The 22355-nt window shown below is 38.7% G+C and overlaps 3 protein-coding genes across 3 annotated transcripts; all 3 read right to left on the bottom strand.

Annotated features, from left to right (window-relative positions):
* Positions 1-10352: 10352 nt before the first annotated feature.
* LOC131659125 (uncharacterized) lies at positions 10353-10829 on the bottom strand. Its single transcript, XM_058928359.1, has one exon. The coding sequence runs from the start codon at positions 10827-10829 to the stop codon at positions 10353-10355; it is 477 nt and encodes a 158-aa protein (XP_058784342.1).
* Positions 10830-10847: 18 nt separating this feature from the next.
* On the bottom strand, positions 10848-11591 carry LOC131659123 (uncharacterized). Its single transcript, XM_058928358.1, has one exon. It carries the CDS (start codon positions 11589-11591, stop codon positions 10848-10850), a length of 744 nt encoding a protein of 247 aa, XP_058784341.1.
* Positions 11592-19286: 7695 nt separating this feature from the next.
* LOC131659122 (uncharacterized) lies at positions 19287-20525 on the bottom strand. The gene has a single exon (XM_058928357.1). It carries the CDS (start codon positions 20523-20525, stop codon positions 19287-19289), a length of 1239 nt encoding a protein of 412 aa, XP_058784340.1.
* Between the last annotated feature and the right edge of the window lie 1830 nt (positions 20526-22355).

The raw sequence follows: 22355 nt of genomic DNA, 5'->3' as shown, positions 1-22355 counted from the left end.
CGTTGACCCATCTTAGGAAAAAGTGAGCAAACTGTCTTCTAATGGAGGAGACTGCCATTTGCTGACTTTAAAACAAGAATTCTTAAACGAACTGTCTTCATGAAGAAGACTGCCATCCGTTATCTCAAAGGGAACAAACTGTCTTCTGCTGAAAGAGAATGCCATTTGCCGACCCTGTCGAGAAATCCTTAAGCGGAACGAACTGTCTTCTGCTGAAAGAGACTGCCATTCGTTGACCCATCTTAGGAAAAAGTGAGCAAACTGTCTTCTAATGGAGGAGACTGCCATTTGCTGACTTTAAAATTAGAATTCTTAAACGAACTGTCTTCATGAAGAAGACTGCCATCCGTTATCTCAAAGGGAACAAACTGTCTTCTGCTGAAAGAGACTGCCATTTGCCGACCCTGTCGAGAAATCCTTAAGCGGAACGAACTGTCTTCTGGTGAAAGAGACTGCCATTCGTTGACCCATCTTAGGAAAAAGTGAGCAAACTATCTTCTAATGGAGGAGACTGCCATTTGCTGACTTTAAAATTAGAATTCTTAAACGAACTGTCTTCATGAAGAAGACTGCCATCCGTTATCTCAAAGGGAACAAACTGTCTTCTGCTGAAAGAGACTGCCATTTGCCGACCCTGTCGAGAAATCCTTAAGCGGAACGAACTGTCTTCTGCTGAAAGAGACTGCCATTCGTTGACCCATCTTAGGAAAAAGTGAGCAAACTGTCTTCTAATGGAGGAGACTGCCATTTGCTGACTTTAAAACAAGAATTCTTAAACGAACTGTCTTCATGAAGAAGACTGCCATCCGTTATCTCAAAGGGAACAAACTGTCTTCTGCTGAAAGAGACTGCCATTTGCCGACCCTGTCGAGAAATCCTTAAGCGGAACGAACTGTCTTCTGCTGAAAGAGACTGCCATTCGTTGACCCATCTTAGGAAAAAGTGAGCAAACTGTCTTCTAATGGAGGAGACTGCCATTTGCTGACTTTAAAATTAGAATTCTTAAACGAACTGTCTTCATGAAGAAGACTTCCATCCGTTATCTCAAAGGGAACAAACTGTCTTCTGCTGAAAGAGACTGCTATTTGCCGACCCTGTCGAGAAATCCTTAAGCGGAACGAACTGTCTTCTGGTGAAAGAGACTGCCATTCGTTGACCCATCTTAGGAAAAAGTGAGCAAACTGTCTTCTAATGGAGGAGACTGCCATTTGCTGACTTTAAAACAAGAATTCTTAAACGAACTGTCTTCATGAAGAAGACTGCCATCCGTTATCTCAAAGGGAACAAACTGTCTTCTGCTGAAAGAGAATGCCATTTGCCGACCCTGTCGAGAAATCCTTAAGCGGAACGAACTGTCTTCTGCTGAAAGAGACTGCCATTCGTTGACCCATCTTAGGAAGAAGTGAGCAAACTGTCTTCTAATGGAGGAGACTGCCATTTGCTGACTTTAAAATTAGAATTCTTAAACGAACTGTCTTCATGAAGAAGACTGCCATCCGTTATCTCAAAGGGAACAAACTGTCTTCTGCTGAAAGAGACTGCCATTTGCCGACCCTGTCGAGAAATCCTTAAGCGGAACGAACTGTCTTCTGGTGAAAGAGACTGCCATTCGTTGACCCATCTTAGGAAAAAGTGAGCAAACTGTCTTCTAATGGAGGAGACTGCCATTTGCTGACTTTAAAACAAGAATTCTTAAACGAACTGTCTTCATGAAGAAGACTGCCATCCGTTATCTCAAAGGGAACAAACTGTCTTCTACTGAAAGAGACTGCCATTTGCCGACCCTGTCGAGAAATCCTTAAGCGGAACGAACTGTCTTCTGCTGAAAGAGACTGCCATTCGTTGACCCATCTTAGGAAAAAGTGAGCAAACTGTCTTCTAATGGAGGAGACTGCCATTTGCTGACTTTAAAACAAGAATTCTTAAACGAACTGTCTTCATGAAGAAGACTGCCATCCGTTATCTCAAAGGGAACAAACTGTCTTCTGCTGAAAGAGACTGCCATTCGTTGACCCTGTCGAGAAATCCTTAAGCGGAACGAACTGTCTTCTGCTGAAAGAGACTGCCATTCGTTGACCCATCTTAGGAAAAAGTGAGCAAATTGTCTTCTAATGGAGGAGACCGCCATTTGCTGACTTTAAAATAAGAATTCTTAAACGAACTGTCTTCATGAAGAAGACTGCCATCCGTTATCTCAAAGGGAACAAACTGTCTTCTGCTGAAAGAGATTGCCATTCGTTGACCCATCTTAGGAAAAAGTGAGCAAATTGTCTTCTAATGGAGGAGACTGCCATTTGCTGACTTTAAAATTAGAATTCTTAAACGAATTGTCTTCATGAAGATGACTGCCATCCGTTATCTCAAAGGGAACAAACTGTCTTCTGCTGAAAGAGACTGCCATTCGTTGACCCTGTCGAGAAATCCTTAAGCGGAACGAACTGTCTTCTGCTGAAAGAGACTGCCATTCGTTGACCCATCTTAGGAAAAAGTGAGCAAACTGTCTTCTAATGGAGGAGACCGCCATTTGCTGACTTTAAAATAAGAATTCTTAAACGAACTGTCTTCATGAAGAAGACTGCCATCCGTTATCTCAAAGGGAACAAACTGTCTTCTGCTGAAAGAGACTGCCATTCGTTGACCCTGTCGAGAAATCCTTAAGCGGAACGAACTGTCTTCATGAAGAAAGAGACTGCCATTCGTTGAGCTTCTTCCATTTGGAATCAAGAAGTTCATAAAGTATGAGAGATTATCACTTGATTTGAAGATAAGATTGATATGTGGAGACGCACAAACTTGCTCAAATAAAGAGGCTTCAATTTGTTGTCAACCAAAACATGATGGGGATAACACAAGTTGCTCAAAGTCAAAACCTGCCCCTTGCTTTCAAGCACATCATTGCTGGAAAATAAGCCTTTCAATATCTGATAAGAACATCAATCACAAATGAATTTTCCATTGTTGAGGAAAGAAGAAATCCTCAAGAGGTGCAAAATAAATGCCTTCTCAATCTAGGTTTCCCAGCCTAGAGAGGTTCAAAATAGTATTGCAAGAGACCAAAGTTCAACTCCAAGAACAAGCTGGATAGAAACGGTCAAACAAAGCTTTGCCCCTTGAGGAATAAACTCAAATGGGGATTAATTCCATCCTGACAAATGAGCTGAGGAGGAACACTGAAGCAAAATTCTTCCACGAAGAACAAACTCAGTGGTGATTATCAATCTCTGCAAAGATTTTACAGATCATCTTCTTCTTATCAAAAAGATTGGACAACACATCAAGCTCTATTATGGGGAATCATAGAAAATTTCTTTGGAGAAAATCACCATTCCGAACTTGCAGAGGAAATAAGAAGTTAACATCAAAGCAAACAAGTTAACATGCGGGGATTTTAGTTCAAAACTCAACACAAAGTGAGAAAGAAAACCCAACAGTCAACCGTTGTCTCAAAACTTCTTGGTAGAGAGTGACATACTCTGGACTAATCAGGGCAACAACCTTTGTACTTCAAGCTAATGAGGTGATCAAGGTAACTTCTGATTTACAACTTGCCCCAGACTACATAGTCTATGAAAGGAAACTACCTCAAAAAGGTTCATAGAGATCCTTGGCATCATGAAGACTTGGAATAATCTGCCCCAGATCAACAGATTCTTGGAGAGATTTGTCAAATCTCGACGTAGCTGCCCCAGATTGACTAAACTTGGCACATTCTTTTACTCGACAAAGTCTTCGAGCTTTGCCCCATGATGGTAATCAAACTTGCAAAAGCATTATACTGGGAAAACAACATGCCCCTGGCAATGTTTTAGTTTTCTACTGATAATCAGATGTAAACTTCCTGGATGTCAAACAAATGTTTACAAGCAGAAAAATGTTTATTCTGAGAATGATAATGAAAATGCAACAGTTATGTAAGTCTTGAAGTTTCAAAAAGATGTCGCAAACCTTGTGAATGAATCACTAGTTAAGAGATGACATTGATTTTTGTATGCATATGATACCAACATAAGTTTTCAGCATAACCGATAAGAGTCAGGAACGCTTTCTTGTTTAAGTATGCTTTCGAAATAAACCCTGCTTCAATTAGGACTTTTGAGGGTTGTAACGTGGCCTGGTTCACGGTTTTCAGAAAAAAAGATTTTTAGGCTCAAAGTTTATTTAGCCCACCCCATCTTCGTGATGTTCTCCAGTCCTATGTTCGGTTAATTCAACATGAGTATTCATCTGTCAAAAGGATTTTGTGCCATTAAGGACCTGATGAAGCTTTCTTGGAGTAGCAGTCACCCTTTTGTCTTCATTTTTGTATTCACACAGATTTGTTCATTGTTGAGGACTTTTGCTTTGTAGTCCTTTCTCTTCACTTTTCCCTCTTTTCTATTTTTTTTTTTATTTTATTTATTTCCCTAACTTTTGCCTGGACTGATTCTTTTGAATTGGTCGTCCAGCGGGATGCTCTAACTTTTGCCTAAGTCACTTGTTTTCAAGTTTTTGACTTAGCGAGCCTTTTTTCTTTTTTTTTTTTCACTTTTTCTTTCATTCTTTTGATTTGAACAAATCGTATGATATTGAATTTGTCTTGACTTGTTGAGAGGGTTGTGACTGCCTCGCTCCTTGGCGTATGGAGGATAACCATTGTGGTTTCACATTTCCATGCCTTTTGATGCGTGGGGAGTAACCATTGTGGTTTTCCATGATCCAACCATTGATGTGGATATGACATGCTTGACCTTTGGATGCACAATCCTTTTTAAAATCTGAACACTTGGTCAAATCAACTGAACACTACCCTGCCCCAGGTTAAAAATTAGGGTTTTTTCGTTTAGAAAAGAAACTCCTACTTCAAGGCTCAAAGGGGTTAACAAGGGATTATCTTCCTTATATCTCTGGTGTTTGGGAATTTGAAACAATGCCTGTACATCATCAGCAGGGTCTTATTCAAAAGCATACAACCAGAAATTTTGCGTTTTCAGATCATCATCCTCCCTCCAATCTTTGCATAAGCAAGAGTTTGGCAAAAGCAATTGGTATCATAATGCATAAAAACAAATAAGCATGAGTGAAACGAATGGATTACTTCAAGACAAACATTATTATTGTGTTAGCATTAACATTCAAAAATAAACAAGTTTCTACATGCAAACAATGCATTGAAAAACAAGAAATATTACAAATGGAAATCAATAAGAATACTAAAAACTGAGAAAAACTCTCTCCATATGGGCATATGCTGAATGAATTATCTTTTGAGCTTCAGGCTACCATCAATAGTGATTCAATCATGCTTTGGCAAAGAATTGACTTGAACATCATAACCAACATCTTGGAAAGTCAAAATACCAGCATGGATTAATCTTTGAACTTCATTTTTTAGAGGCCAACAATTATCTAAGTCATGTCCAGGAGCATTCTGATGAAAAGCACAAGTGACATTAGCATTGTACCACCAAGGAATCTTCTCGGGAATTTGAGGTGGTGACCTTGTCTGAACCAAATTCTTATGAATTAGAGCAGGGAACAATTCTGCGTAAGTCATGGGGATAGGATCAAAATTCCCCTTTTGAGGTTGATTTTGCTCGTTCGGTGGAGAATCTTGTTGACGAGTGCTCTGCTGATAATCTGGGATTGCATGAACTGAATTGGATACAGGAATGACATAGGAAACATTCTGATGTTGATGATGATTGTTTCCTCCCCTGATTATCTTCTTTGAAAAGTCATTACCAAACTTCTTCACACTACCAGCTGAGTTACCTTCTTCCGGCAAACATTCCTTTCGGACATCCTTTTCTAGAAGTACTTTCATATCCACCTCTCTGTGGAAGTCAGCAGGTGTACTGACTACCGTCCCCTTGGGAAAGAACGAGTTCAGAGTTTCAAGAAAGACCTTTGCCATCCTTTCTTCCATCATAGGAGGATTGACTTGGGCAGCAACTAGAGCCTCAACCAGAGTAGTTAGATGCTTCATACCAGCCTTCAGAGTAACCACCTCTTCACGAAGCTCGAGAATCTCTTGTTTGATACTTTCCATTTCTTCTTAGCAAGAGTGTTGTACTGATGATACCAGGAGAAAGGAAATAAGGCTCTGGAGAATTTCTTTAGAAAGCATAACCAAATGCAGAATGATGCATGCAATGCAGATGATTTGTTTTTTGTTTTTTATTTTTGAGTTTCAAGGAACTTAAGATATTAACTTGTAAACACTCAACATTGGACTAAATCTTTGATTAAGTTATCATCAAAATCAATCATCCATTTTGGTGGATTAGAGTTTTCACCCCATCAACACCCAAGATCCATTGAGTTTGATGAAACTTATGATGTTTACAAGGAAAGACGTCTAAGTTCCTTGAAAATCAAAAGAAAAAGAGTTTTCATGGGTGCATGAATGCATGGTTTATGCATCAACCACAACCAAAAGCACACAAGGTCACATAAGATCATAGTTCAAAGGTTCGACGTCACGAGCATGGAGCCAGGGGTCCAACCATCCCAAAAGGTATGATCTAGGGAATTTTGTACCTGCCAATCGGGTTCTACAAAGGTTCCCAGAGTTTTCAATCTTCTATCGGATATTACCGGCACGCACAATTGCTCATGGGCGCCAATAATATGCCTAAAAAGACCTCGTCTGAGCGTAGTATCGCATGACAACAAGCTCAAATTGGTACTTGATCTTGTTTCTGCACTACATCCTAAAAAGGCTTAGATGGGTTAAAAGGGTTCTAGGCCATTCAGCTTCTACGGACACTCACTATTGAAAGTAATAGCGTTATCACGATGGTTCGTAACAACCTCTACTACCTTCCATGAGGCCTCCACTGATTGGGGTTCCACCATATGACGCTCATGGTAAGGATTGCTCCTGACATGCGACTATTGGTCTTACCACCTCCTATCTCAAGTTACTCACCAAAGTCCGGGTTAGGACTTTATCTCATCTCAGAGGAACCATCGAGCACCAAAAAGAAAAAAAAAGAAGATAAACAAACAAAGCACACAATAATATATACAAATACAAAACACACAGATAAACAAAAATAGGCTTAACACACTTAAAACTGGGTCCCCAGTGAAGTCGCCATTTTTCTGTAGCGGGGAAAATATGATATCGAAGCCATGGGATTGACTCGAATCAATATTCCATTTGAAATCGCCACCGCGCTTTATTTTTTCAAAGGAAAAGGGAAAATAACGTAAAACCCAAAGTTTTGTTTTTAAAACAAGAAAGAGATCTCAGGTACGGGTGTTGATTATATGAGGGGAAGGTTTAAAGCACCCCTCATATCTGTGGTACTCCACAGGAACCTTTTTGAAAATCTGTGTGTGTGTGCGCTAAAAAAGGGTTTGTTTTATTTTTAAAATAAGCTCGGCAAAGCGTTTAGCTTTGGGCCTACATACCTCCTCGGTGCAATGGAGAAGTCAGAGCTAATGTAGTTCCGCTTAAAGGAAAAAAAATGTTAAAAAACGAATAAACACTTTACTGTCGTTAGAGAGAAATACTCAGCCATTGATCTTGAGCATGAGAACAAACGAGTTCTTTGCATCGCTAATGAAAGAAGGGCTCCAACTCGGATAAAATCGACGAGTATGCCACTAGCTCTCTCACGCGGAAAAGATCTCATTATATCAATCAATTTCAAAATCGTGGGGTATAACCACTCGTTTCGACAATTAACGGTGTCTAAACTTTGAAGAAAAAGGGCCACTAAGGGCAAAAGATTTTTTAAAGAAAGAGGTTTTGAAAATGATTGCAAACATAAGAAGGTTTTTGAAAAAGGGAGAAGATTTTGAAAATTTAAGAATGGGAAGGAGATGAAGAGGCTATCCTATTGCGTAAAATAAAAGCTAAGGAAAGAAACGGTCTAACTGAAGAAGAAGCCAACACTTGACATTATGAGTCAAGGTAGATTTCCCATCCTTGGACTATCAATACCAACACATTAACACTTGGGGGATCCAGATGAACTTATGGTCTTAGCACCACTTTGCATTAAGCACATTAAGATTCTGACGAAAATCGGGCAGAGTAACGGCTATTTTCGGGTAACATCCTTATCTCAATGCCTTGGAATTAACCATCAAGGGCTTTCAAGGAAATACCTGCACATACAAACAGACAACAATCCAATGCCAGACAGACAGAATAACAGCAGAGTAATAACAGAATAAGAGTCCAGAGGCACTAGGTCCATAAGTTCGAATCTCCAAAATGCTAGGGATAGTAACCAATAGTCCAAAGAGAGCCTTATGTGTTTTTTAGATTTTGGTTGTTTATTAGTGTTTTAGCATAAAAGTAAAGTATGGTTCAAGTGGACAAAAGGAAAATAGCGGAAGCATAAACATATGTCCAAGTGGACAAAGAGAAAATAGCGGAATTATAAACGTCCAAATGGACAAAGAGAAAATGGCAGAATGTAAATATGATGAAATGATAAAATAAAGCGATAAAGCGAGAAATATAAAGAGCGGTATAATAAATGGCGGAAATTAAAGTTAGTTGTTAGATGTTAAAGATAACCATCTTGAAACTTGTCAAGTATGTTATCAAAGTTAGTAATGAAGATCGATGGTGAGTGAAGGATGTACTCGGATTTAAATTCAATGGAAACTTGTCAGAAGCTTGATAAAATCATAGCGACTACACGACAAATTTCCATAAGTCATAAATCAACCGCATACAATTCTCTTCCATATTTGATCTTTTTGATTCGGGACACGAAATATTGCGCTATGTTAAGCAGATCGCCAAGTGATTTATGTAGAAATCACCCTACAACGAGGCCGGTCAAAACTTTATGTGCTAATGCATGCGAGAAGAACGATATGTAGATCGCCTTCCGAAAGCAATACCGCACGAAAAGAAAATAGGTAACGATCTAGTCTTTACTAAGAATCCATAAGAATTCTCAAAGTATTAAGACTTTCATCGATCAAAAGAAAAAAAGGAGAAGAAGAAGATAAAATGCATAAAGATAATCAACTCACACTATCATTAATATCATTCATCTAATATTATGGATTTGGTTCTTTCAAACCTATCAACATCCTAGATCCAATGATATTAATGAAGTGGAGGAAGTAGGAAACCAAAACAAGCATAAAAAAGGCAAAAAACCACATTCTGCCAGCAGGAAATCGATTTACCTCTGTAGGAAATCGATTTCCTGAGTGCGGAGTTCAAATTTTGAAAAAAAATAAGGTGGAAATCGATTTCCTACAGAGGGAAATCGATTTCCTGCACACAGCATTCAAAAAATCAGCATTAGGAGGCATAAAACTTGACTTAAGCAAACATACAAACACCTTATGATCACACATCAATTAGAGCACGAATTTTCCATCAATTCACCATCAAATAGGACCAATATAGCATCAAAGATGCATCACACATAAGCACAAAAGAATCACATTATGATGGATGAATAAAGATGAAGAAAATTACCAAATCTTGAACAAAACTTAGATCTACTTCAAGAATCACCAACACAAATCTTGATCTCTCAACAATTGAAGAAAAAAGAGTGAAATGGATGGTGGTTTAGCTCTAAGTTTATGAGGTTCAAGGTGTGACTCACAAACTTTATGAAAGAACAAAGAGCTTTGGTGAATTTGGTAGGGATGAGGAGAGAAATTGCAAGGGGTTTTTTGGCTCTCCCAGCTTGAGAAATGAGAGAGTAGTGGGCTCTATTTATAGGATGAGAGCAAGAGTAGTGGTAGTTTGGTCTTTTTGCATTTGGTAATTAGCTTGTGTTTAATTGGTGATTAAAGTGGCAATTAAATGGTAAAAAGTGGTAAAATGGGGTTTAAGTGGGTTTAATGAAGAGAATTATTTTGATGAGGTGGAAAATTGGTACAATGATCAAATAAAAAGGTGCCAAAATGATGTCAAGCTTCCTTCCTTATATTTTTTGAATTTCGCCTTAAGGAAATCGATTTAACCAGGAGTGAAATCGATTTCACTCTGTTCCAGAAGAGAATTTGGCGCAAAATACACTAGGGAAATCGATTTACCCAGGAGGGAAATCGATTTCATGCTGTCCAGAATGTGATTTTGTTGAAGATTGCTGCAGGGAAATCGATTTACCCAGTAGGGAAATCGATTTCATCAGTCAAAAATGTGAAAAATGCCTTGTTTATTGCATGTCTTGGCTTGGTACCTACAAAACAAAAGCCTACAAAGAAACAAAGCAATGTTTTTGGTATTTGGGTTAGTACAGTATGCATACAAGACAAACAATCATTGGTGATTGATGGTCCCTCTTATTGATGAGGTGAGTGCAACACCACAAACAAAACTTCCAAGTGAAGCTCTTGATTAATGATTGGGATATGAATGATATAGGATCTTAGGGTCAAAAATTGGGGTATGACACAGGGGTAGACACTACCAAGTCGAAAGGTAATGGGGTTACTTTCATTTTCAATCGATCAACGCAATCCTGGGATTTGAATGAATGTGTTGCCCCAGAATCAAAAAGTGCAGTTAAAATGGTACCTTCAATTTCGTAATTCCCCTGGATCAAGTTGTTGGTCGGAGATTTTCCCTCTGCACCCATGCAATACACTCGCCCTTGAGCAGTTGGTCGGGCGGTTCTAACAGCGTTAACAGCTAACTCTTCTTTTGGAGTTCTACAATCCTTCGCCATATGACCCCGTTTGTTGCATTTGAAGCAGGTAGGACCCCTATTAGGACATTCATTCGCATAATGCCCACCTTCGCCACACTGGTAACAACGCACCCCTGGGGCAGCTTGAGTTCCTCCTCCTTTATGATTTTCTGTTCGTTGAGGTCCTCGGTTGTTATAGTGTGGTCGTTGGTATGGCCGCATCTGTTGTCTATTACGTCCTTAATTCTGAAAATTTTGACGATTAGGCCCTCCAGAGTTCTGGACCGCCCCGCGATTTGTCCCCTTATTCTTCATTTCCTCCACCTCTCTGCATTTCTCCACCAATGGTTGAAAACGTTGTATCCCTAAGGGTACCACTGAGTCTTGTAGTTCGTACTTGAGTCCTTCTTGGAAACGGTGACACATGTAGGCTTCATCCTCTCCTTCCCTGAAGAATCGAAAATATCTGGATAAGGTCTCAAACTTGGCGGCATATTCTCCTACAGTCATACCCCCTTGTCGAAGTTTCAGAAAATCGTCTCCCAATTTGGTCCTCGCACTTATGGGAAAGTATTTGTCTAGGAACTTTGTCTTAAAGGCTTCCCAATTCACTTCTTCATGTGCGCCCTCCATCATCAATCTAGTGCTTCTCCACCAATACTCTGCATCGCCTAAGAGAAGGTACGTGGCGTACAACACCCTTGCCCCTGGAGGACAATTGATTACCTCAAAGATCTTTTCAATCTCTTGTAACCATAAGTCGGCCTTCTCGGGAGTAACATCTCCTTGGAATTTAGGTGGATCATGGCGGCGAAACTCGGTTAATCCTCTTGATTCTGCGGCTCTTATCTCTCTGTCTCGCTTCTCCAAATCTCGAAGGTTCTTAGCAGCAGTTTGAGCGGTGACAGCGGCTGCCATATTGGCCATAGCTTGGGCCATTTGATCCACCTGATGGTTGTTAGTATTGTCACGTCTTGGAGGCATTGTTTTCCTACAATACCAACACCCAATTAGAATTCTCCTTACCTGTTTCAAGAGAACTTCCAATATCTTACTCCTAAATAATGAGTGGATGTCAATTCTTAACTGTCCTAAAAAAAATGTGGATATAAGTTCTAAATTTTCCCAAGCATGTGATAATTTTTAGAGTACTAAACTCTCGGTCCTCCAGATAACCTAAGCTCTGATACCACAATGTAACACCCCGATTTTTACCAACAAGAGTGAATTAAAAAAAATGGATTATTTTCACATTTAAATCAATTAATGGTTTTCCTTGTGAGAAATAGTGTCCCTTTTTTTTTTAAGCATTATAGTGAATTTTATATTTAGATTGGTTTTAATAATTCAAACTAGATTAAAACTTAATAACCATACTAAGCATAAACTTGACATAGCGTCACAAGATATAAGTACGAATAATGTTTAGGAAATACAACCCATAAAGTGATAGAATAAAAGTCCCCGGCAGACACTCACGCAGGAGAACTGCCCCAGGGAGAAAATTTGAACCATGCGTAAGTACTAGAAACCTGCTATCAGAAACTAACGTAATCATACCACCCACAAAAGCTACGCCCTACCTAGGCTGATCTGAATCTATCGACATCCACAGTACTCCCCTTCCCCAGCTCCACATATCCCACCACAAGCGCTCGATAGAGTGTGATCGGATCCATCCTCATAATCATGCTCTGATGGGTCTTCCTCACTATCGTAATCCTCTGCCTCGCCAAGGACTGGCTCAAGTGACGGCACTTGCACTGGATCAATCTGGGGAAGCTCGCCTACAGGGAAAATATCACGAGTGAAAGTCGATGATGGTCCTAGTGACATATCTAGGTTTGGGGAAGGCATAGGTATCTCACGAAAAGATGGCCACCCTTCCCCAATTGGGGCGTGTGAGGGTCCGAGCGGGGTTGAGGGGTAGGTCGATATCCCATAACGATCAATCTCCCCTGAGAGAAAGCTGGAGATGATCAACGAGGGTGGGATCGGAAAGGTCAGAGTTCGGCGAGAATAAGTAGTCTCCGGATCCTGTCCCACAATAGTCGTGGTCTCCATGACGCTCCCGGTGTATGACAGTTGTCCCAGGGCCGGGTTAAACCCCCAAGACACGTCTGTCCATGAATCAGGAAAGCTGAATTCCGTCGTCTTCGACGGCGTTATCTCCCAGTGCCTCGGAGATAACACGTGTTAGAGATCTCATTCTAACACGTGTATATACACATTTATATCAATAATACATATAACATAATTAAGACTCATTCCTAATGCAATGTCTATATGTCGATGCATATGACTCCGGAATATCAATCCCTTCCCAAAGGGTCGTGGTATCGCTTCAGGATTTAGCACCACTAAGGTGATAGGTATCTACCCATCAATCAGACTCAATGATCCACTACGGGATAAGGTGGTTCCCTCTCGAATACACACCCCGTGCCACCTCTCCGGTGTGCACCTCATGACTCCTCTCCGGTAGCCACGTAACCATGAAATGTATGAGCACACAATTCCCCATATCTGCTTTTCAATCATATGGGTAACATCACCATATATAAGCACTTATCTCAAGCATTAGAATTTACACAAACATATTTATATTACATTTACTCACCTTCACAATTAGTCACCTTCAAAATAAACACGTGAGAAGATACAGAGTAGATATATACATATATATAATTTTATTTTTGAGAGAATTATATAAAAATAGAGAGATGCCCTTACCGTTACGAGAGTCGTAGAATTGATGTTTCGTTTGGAATTGGTTGGCGGGTCGTGCACCTTTATCTAAAACGAACTAATTAGAACAACTAATATAGAACGAACTCGTACATTGTAAACTTCGTCGATATCTAATTTATCATTTTATTATTAAAACTTAAATTATAGTTTTCATTTAATAAATAAACTCCTAAATGTCCATCCATTTAATTTTATCTATTATTCTTCTTTATGATAAAATTAATTATTATTCATTTAGAACTATGAAGTTTAAAAAAGGCAAAATACCCTTTTTGGTCCCTTAAGTATACCCCAAGGTCCATTATGGTCCCTTATCTTTAAAAAGTGTCAAAGTGGTCCTATAATTGTTCAAAAAGGTCCACGTTAGTCCTTTCCGTCTAATTTTTACTAACGGCGTTAACTTTTCCTTGCTGGAATCTGACGTGGCGCTGATGTGGTACGTGTGTTCATCATGAAAGGTCAATAAAACCTAAAAAAATTGTCTTAGACCTGGATTCGAACCAGGTACTTGGTGGTCACCATAAATATTACTTTACCTCTTAGACATTTTCATCTTTGTGATTATGCTTACTAACTAAATTTATTAATTCTCTTTTTCTTTTCTTCAAAGTTCTTAATCTTATTCCTCAATCTGGGTTTTAATAAAGCTTCTTCATCTTCTTCCCCAATTTTTCTTGCAATATCTTATTCTCAACATCTATATAATTATGATTGCATTTCAGATGAATAGGATCAGAGTCAAAGAAAATTTAACAATTCCTTGGACCATATACCGTTCGCTCCAACCAATAGATATCCTTCATTATTTTGACCATTCTCAAGCTCTACTGTTACGTGAAATCAGCAAGCTTGATTAGAAAAGTGTAAATTTCAAATCCAATGATGTGTAATCTCATTCGTGTGCCAATGAATATTCAAGAAGAATCGAATAATAGCTTCAGAAAATAAAGTGTTTTTTCTCTAGTTACCTTGTTTCCATCATCTACAAAACTAACAACATTACTGGCATTCATAACGATGTCTTCTCCAACTGCACGAGTAAGGATCCCTTGCAAAACATAAGTCGTGTGACTGGAAGCCCACGTTCCACTGCAGGAGTAACAACCCAGATTTGTAAAATCAATTTTTTCTCCTCCATTTGTAGAATATTTTAGAAAGGATTAAAACCCTAAAAACCCTAATCTGTAATCATCATAAAATTCATTTGTTCCCCTCCATTCTTTTAGAAAAATCAAGATCTACAATAACCCAGATTTCATTTTGAGTTGCTATTGCATGTTGTAGAGATTATTTAGAAGAGATTACGGGTTGATTTGCTTGGTTGGGGTTAATTTATGGGTTTAATCTTTTTATTGTGGTGATTTTTAATCTTTGTAGAATTGTGTGAGAAAGAAAGAAGTTTTCAAGAAGATGAGAAAAATTAATGGAGTTTAGAAGCAGATGGGAAAGATGAACAGTCCAAATAGATGTGACTAAACTTGAATAAATAAAAATCATTAGTTTCTTTAATTAATTTTGTTTCACGTTATTTTAAAAATATTAATGACTTAGGATTCTTTTCTTTTTGTTTATAATAAATTTGAATGAAAAAATATTAATGTTATCATTAATAAATAAAAAATATTAATGACTTATCATTCTTTCATGATGAACACACGCCACACGTACCACATCAGCGCCACGTCAGATTCCAGCAAGGAAAAGTTAACGCCGTTAGTAAAAATTAGACGGAAAGGACTAACGTGGACCTTTTTGAACAATTATAGGATCACTTTGACACTTTTTAAAGATAAGGGACCAGAATGGACCTTGGGGTATACTTAAGGGACCAAAAAGGGTATTTTGCCTTTAAAAAATATATTAAAAATCTATAACAACTAGATTAAGTTAATTAAATTTTTTTATAGGATAGAACTAACGTAGTTATATATATGGCCACTGTGAGTTATGATTCTTTAAAATCTAGGCTATATGAATATCAACGGATTTCCAGTTCAACTCTATAAATGCTTTTATGTGAACAAATTCTAAAACGCTTACGTATGAACTAATAAGAGGTGTACATAAAGTAATCTCTTTTAATATTCATGAAATATTAAATATAATTCATCTTACATGATAAAATTTACCAAAGTTTAAATCGCACTAGTGTTTTGAAAAAAATAGCCTAATTATTGTATTTAAATAACATTTTGTATTTACAGTAGAAATTTTATTTATAATATAACTCTCACAACTTCAATTTTATTTACTCTCAGCTAATTGAACAACAAGGTTGTAATGAACCTAAAGTATGAGTCCTTTTTAAATAAAACAAGTAATTAATTTTATTTAAATAATTAAAGGGTAAGAAAATTTTACTGGAAATTTAATAAAGAAAAAAAACAATGTTTTAGTAACTATACAAGTTTATATTTAATATATAATAGGCCAAATTAAGAAAAAGAGTGAGGAGAACTCACCTAATGTGAAGACAACTAGAAGTGTTTTTTGTTTCCTTTACTGAATAAGAGATATCTAGAAGTGTTTTTTGTTTCCTTTACTGAATAAGAGATATGAAGAGGAAATAGAGAGTGAGTGACTATATTTTCTTTTCTGGTGTGTAGTGCTAACTCAATACTACACTATTTATAGCAAAGGCACACGTTATCTTACTTCAAATATTTCTCATTACAGTATCCCACTTGCCAGCTACTCATAATAGTCAGTCACTTCTCATAAATTTTTACCATCATGAATATTCGTTCCTATCTCATAGGCATCACTCGATATTTCTTCTGAATATATAAATTTTGTTTTATCTGTGTAATTTCCGGTGTTATGTGACACTGATTAAAATGCCCGAAATAATTTTTGCCGATACTGAACCCTTTTTTCCGGTAATTCTATACTGCAATATATATATATATAAAAATATATGTTGAGAAAAAATAAAATTTTATTATTTTTATTATTAATATCTTTTTATTAATCTACTAAAAATAATTTATGTTTTCACTGATAAACTTTTGTTATGACCAGAGATTATTTTAAAATTTTAAGCGGGTAAAACTATCATTATTTGGAGAGACCGGAAATTAATTTCAAGAGGAACTATTTTTATTTATTTAATTTTTTTTAACTCTTCATAAATAATTTTGTTATTCTATTACTAGAATCTCCTTATCAAACAGGGGTTGTTTTTAAAAATTAAGGCGGCTAATTTTACCGAACATTAAAGAGACTGAAATCAAGATTTTTAAGAAACTGATGTCTTGAACTACTAATAAAAATTCTAAGATTTTATTAGTATAAATACTATTTAACTATATATTTGATCAAAAATATATCATAGAGGTGAGAATATACTATAATTTTAAAATATTAATTTATTTATAAAACTACGGGTCTTACAATACTCCCCCCCTAAAAGAGTTTCGTCCTCGAAACTACGTGTCTGTAAACAATTCTGGGTATTTCTCTCGAATTGCACTTTCAAGTTCCCAAGTTGCATCACCAGTGGCTTGGTTCCAAATTATTTTTACTAACGGAATTTCCTTATTCCTTAGCAGCTTCATTTTTCTATCCTCGATCCTAACGGGTATTGCTTCAAATGATAAGTTGTCTTTAAGCTGAATGGTGTCTGGTTTGATTACGTGCGAAGGGTCTAGAATGTACTTCCGTAGTTGTGAGACATGAAACACATCATGTATGCTAGATAAAAAGGGCGGTAATGCAATTCGGTAAGCCACGGGTCCAATTTTTGAAGTTATTTGATAGGGCCCCATAAACTTTGAAGTTAACTTACGTGTCTTTATTGCTCTCCCCACTCCCGTGGTAGGTGTGACACGGAGGAACACATGGTCTCCCTCTTCAAAATCCAGCGGCCTACGTCTTTTGTCGGCGTAGCTTTTTTTACGATCTTGTGAAGCTTTCATATTTTCCTTGATGTTCTTAACCTTTTTTGTAGTCTGATGAACCATTCCTGGACCTACAATCATAATTTCACCATCTTGATACCAACATAATGGCGTCTGACATTTCCGCCCATATAGAGCTTCAAATGGAGCCATTCCGATGCTAGTATGAAAACTGTTGTTATAGGTGAATTCAATTAGAGGTAGTATATCATCCCAACTCCCTCTATCATCCAGTACACATGCCCGCAGTAAATCCTCTAATGACTGATTCGTTCGTTCTGTTTGTCCATCCGTTTGTGGATGATATGCCGAACTTAATCTTAGCTTTGTTCCAAGCGCCTCATGTAAAGCACCCCAAAAATGTGACGTGAACTTTGGGTCTCGATCTGACACGATGCTAGAAGGTACCCCATGTAGTTTAACAATCTCGGAAATGTAGATTTCGGTTAACTTGGCTACATTATAGGTTGTTCTCACCGGTAGGAAATGAGAAGACTTGGTCAGACGGTCGACAATTACCCAAATGGAGTCATGCATCCTTCGAGTTTTTGGCAATTCAGTGATAAAATCCATTGAAATGCTATCCCACTTCCACTCGGGAACATCTAAAGATTGCAACATTCCTGCTGGTCTTTGGTGTTCCACTTTTGCTTTTTGGCAAGTCAAACATGACGCTACATAATCTGCCACCTCCTTCTTCATTCCGGGCCACCAATCGTTTTGTTTCAAATCTTTATACATCTTTGTATCTCCAGGGTGAATGCTAAGTTTGCTCTTGTGAGCTTCCTCTAAAATTAGCTTCCTTATCCCCGCAACATTGGGTACACAGACTCTTTCGTTGCACCTTAAGATGTTATCGGGTCCTACTTTGAAATCGGGTGCTTTTCCTTGTATCATCAATTCTCTTTTCTCTTCCAAGAGTGGATCATTTTTTATAGGTTTGAATATCTTCCAACAATCCATTTGAGATCTTGATCATTCCACATTGAAGGGTTCCTTGTCCCAATTTTACATCTAGGTGCATGTCTCTGAAAGTTTCCCAAAGCTCTTGTTGTTTGGCCATTAGTGATGTTGTCGCAAGAACATCTTTCCTACTTAATGCATCGGCCACCATGTTAGCTTTTCCTGGGTGATACTGTAATGTGAAATCGTAGTCCTTCAAGGTTTCCATCCACCTCCTCTGTCTCATGTTTAATTCCTTCTGATCAAACAAATACTTCAAACTCTTATGATCGCTGAATACTGTGAACGTGCACCCATAGAGATAATGACGCCAAATCTTTAGCGCAAAAACCACAGCTGCAAGCTCCAAATCATGAGTGGGATAATTTCTTTTGTGAGTCTTCAATTGTCTCGAAGCATATGCTACCGCCCTTCGGTTTTGCATCAGCACACACCCCAATCCTTGATGAGATGCATCGCAATAAACTTCGTATGGCTCCTCAGGTTGCGGCAGGACCAGAATAGGCGACGTTGTAAGTTTCTTCTTTAACAATTGAAAGTTGGTACAATGATCAAATAAAAAGGTGCCAATGATCAAATAAAAAGGTGCCAAAATGATGTCAAGCTTCCTTCCTTATATTTTTTGAATTTCGCCTTAAGGAAATCGATTTCCCCAGGAGTGAAATCGATTTCACTCTGTTCCAGAAGAGAATTTGGCGCAAAATACACTAGGGAAATCGATTTACCCAGGAGGGAAATCGATTTCATGCTGTCCAGAATGTGATTTTGTTGAAGATTGCTGCAGGGAAATCGATTTACCCAGTAGGGAAATCGATTTCATCAGTCAAAAATGTGAAAAATGCCTTGTTTATTGCATGTCTTGGCTTGGTACCTACAAAACAAAAGCCTACAAAGAAACAAAGCAATGTTTTTGGTATTTGGGTTAGTACAGTATGCATACAAGACAAACAATCATTGGTGATTGATGGTCCCTCTTATTGATGAGGTGAGTGCAACACCACAAACAAAACTTCCAAGTGAAGCTCTTGATTAATGATTGGGATATGAATGATATAGGATCTTAGGGTCAAAAATTGGGGTATGACACAGGGGTAGACACTACCAAGTCGAAAGGTAATGGGGTTACTATCATTTTCAATCGATCAACGCAATCCTGGGATATGAATGAATGTGTTGCCCTAGAATCAAAAAGTGCAGTTAAAATGGTACCTTCAATTTCGTAATTCCCCTGGATCAAGTTGTTGGTCGGAGATTTTCCCTCTGCACCCATGCAATACACTCGCCCTTGAGCAGTTGGTCGGGCGGTTATAACAGCGTTAACAGCTAACTCTTCTTTTGGAGTTCTACAATCCTTCGCCATATGACCCCGTTTGTTGCATTTGAAGCAGGTAGGACCCCTATTAGGACATTCATTCGCATAATGCCCACCTTCGCCACACTGGTAACAACGCACCCCTGGGGCAGCTTGAGTTCCTCCTCCTTTATGATTTTCTGTTCGTTGAGGTCCTCGGTTGTTATAGTGTGGTCGTTGGTATGGCCGCATCTGTTGTCTATTACGTCCTTGATTCTGAAAATTTTGACGATTAGGCCCTCCAGAGTTCTGGACCGCCCCGCGATTTGTCCCCTTATTCTTCATTTCCTCCACCTCTCTGCATTTCTCCACCAATGGTTGAAAACGTTGTATCCCTAAGGGTACCACTGAGTCTTGTAGTTCGTACTTGAGTCCTTCTTGGAAACGGTGACACATGTAGGCTTCATCCACTCCTTCCCTGAAGAATCGAAAATATCTGGATAAGGTCTCAAACTTGGCGGCATATTCTCCTACAGTCATACCCCCTTGTCGAAGTTTCAGAAAATCGTCTCCCAATTTGGTCCTCGCACTTATGGGAAAGTATTTGTCTAGGAACTTTGTCTTAAAGGCTTCCCAATTCACTTCTTCATGTGCGCCCTCCATCATCAATCTAGTGCTTCTCCACCAATACTCTGCATCGCCTAAGAGAAGGTACGTGGCGTACAACACCCTTGCCCCTGGAGGACAATTGATTACCTCAAAGATCTTTTCAATCTCTTGTAACCATAAGTCGGCCTTCTCGGGAGTAACATCTCCTTGGAATTTAGGTGGATCATGGCGGCGAAACTCGGTTAATCCTCTTGATTCTGCGGCTCTTATCTCTCTGTCTCGCTTCTCCAAATCTCGAAGGTTCTTAGCAGCAGTTTGAGCGGTGACAGCGGCTGCCATATTGGCCATAGCTTGGGCCATTTGATCCACCTGATGGTTGTTAGTATTGTCACGTCTTGGAGGCATTGTTTTCCTACAATACCAACACCCAATTAGAATTCTCCTTACCTGTTTCAAGAGAACTTCCAATATCTTACTCCTAAATAATGAGTGGATGTCAATTCTTAACTGTCCTAAAAAAAATGTGGATATAAGTTCTAAATTTTCCCAAGCATGTGATAATTTTTAGAGTACTAAACTCTCGGTCCTCCAGATAACCTAAGCTCTGATACCACAATGTAACACCCCGATTTTTACCAACAAGAGTGAATTAAAAAAAATGGATTATTTTCACATTTAAATCAATTAATGGTTTTCCTTGTGAGAAATAGTGTCCCTTTTTTTTTTAAGCATTATAGTGAATTTTATATTTAGATTGGTTTTAATAATTCAAACTAGATTAAAACTTAATAACCATACTAAGCATAAACTTGACATAGCGTCACAAGATATAAGTACGAATAATGTTTAGGAAATACAACCCATAAAGTGATAGAATAAAAGTCCCCGGCAGACACTCACGCAGGAGAACTGCCCCAGGGAGAAAATTTGAACCATGCGTAAGTACTAGAAACCTGCTATCAGAAACTAACGTAATCATACCACCCACAAAAGCTACGCCCTACCTAGGCTGATCTGAATCTATCGACATCCACAGTACTCCCCTTCCCCAGCTCCACATATCCCACCACAAGCGCTCGATAGAGTGTGATCGGATCCATCCTCATAATCATGCTCTGATGGGTCTTCCTCACTATCGTAATCCTCTGCCTCGCCAAGGACTGGCTCAAGTGACGGCACTTGCACTGGATCAATCTGGGGAAGCTCGCCTACAGGGAAAATATCACGAGTGAAAGTCGATGATGGTCCTAGCGACATATCTAGGTTTGGGGAAGGCATAGGTATCTCACGAAAAGATGGCCACCCTTCCCCAATTGGGGCGTGTGAGGGTCCGAGCGGGGTTGAGGGGTAGGTCGATATCCCATAACGATCAATCTCCCCTGAGAGAAAGCTGGAGATGATCAACGAGGGTGGGATCGGAAAGGTCAGAGTTCGGCGAGAATAAGTAGTCTCCGGATCCTGTCCCACAATAGTCGTGGTCTCCATGACGCTCCCGGTGTATGACAGTTGTCCCAGGGCCGGGTTAAACCCCCAAGACACGTCTGTCCATGAATCAGGAAAGCTGAATTCCGTCGTCTTCGACGGCGTTATCTCCCAGTGCCTCGGAGTCGTCATAATCTATTGGCGTATAGCCCACACAATCCACTGAAAGGGTCATCAATCCAAAAATAACAAGTATACAAGAGCGGAGCAACAAGCAAAAACAGAGGATAAATTATACATGGCTAGAGATCTCATTCTAACACATGTATATACACATTTATATCAATAATACATATAACATAATTAAGACTCATTCCTAATGCAATGTCTATATGTCGATGCATATGACTCCGGAATATCAATCCCTTCCCAAAGGGTCGTGGTATCGCTTCAGGATTTAGCACCACTAAGGTGATAGGTATCTACCCATCAATCAGACTCAATGATCCACTACGGGATAAGGTGGTTCCCTCTCGAACACACACCCCGTGCCACCTCTCCGGTGTGCACCTCGTGACTCCTCTCCGGTAGCCACGTAACCATGAAATGTATGAGCACACAATTCCCCATATTTGCTTTTCAATCATATGGGTAACATCACCATATATAAGCACTTATCTCAAGCATTAGAATTTACACAAACATATTTATATTACATTTACTCACCTTCACAATTAGTCACCTTCAAAATAAACACGTGAGAAGATACAGAGTAGATATATACATATATATAATTTTATTTTTGAGAGAATT

The sequence above is a fragment of the Vicia villosa genome, linkage group LG3, assembly GCF_029867415.1.
Source record: "Vicia villosa cultivar HV-30 ecotype Madison, WI linkage group LG3, Vvil1.0, whole genome shotgun sequence".
Lineage (NCBI taxonomy): Eukaryota > Viridiplantae > Streptophyta > Magnoliopsida > Fabales > Fabaceae > Vicia > Vicia villosa.
The sequence above is the reverse complement of the archived record's forward strand: the minus strand, read 5'-3'. Positions and strand labels throughout refer to the sequence as shown.

What these genes read in the sequence shown, in the direction of transcription:
- LOC131659125 (XM_058928359.1), bottom strand. Translation starts at nt 10,829, where the DNA reads ATGCGGCCATACCAACGACCACACTATAACAACCGAGGACCTCAACGA.
- LOC131659123 (XM_058928358.1), bottom strand. Translation starts at nt 11,591, where the DNA reads ATGCCTCCAAGACGTGACAATACTAACAACCATCAGGTGGATCAAATG.
- LOC131659122 (XM_058928357.1), bottom strand. Translation starts at nt 20,525, where the DNA reads ATGCCTCCAAGACGTGACAATACTAACAACCATCAGGTGGATCAAATG.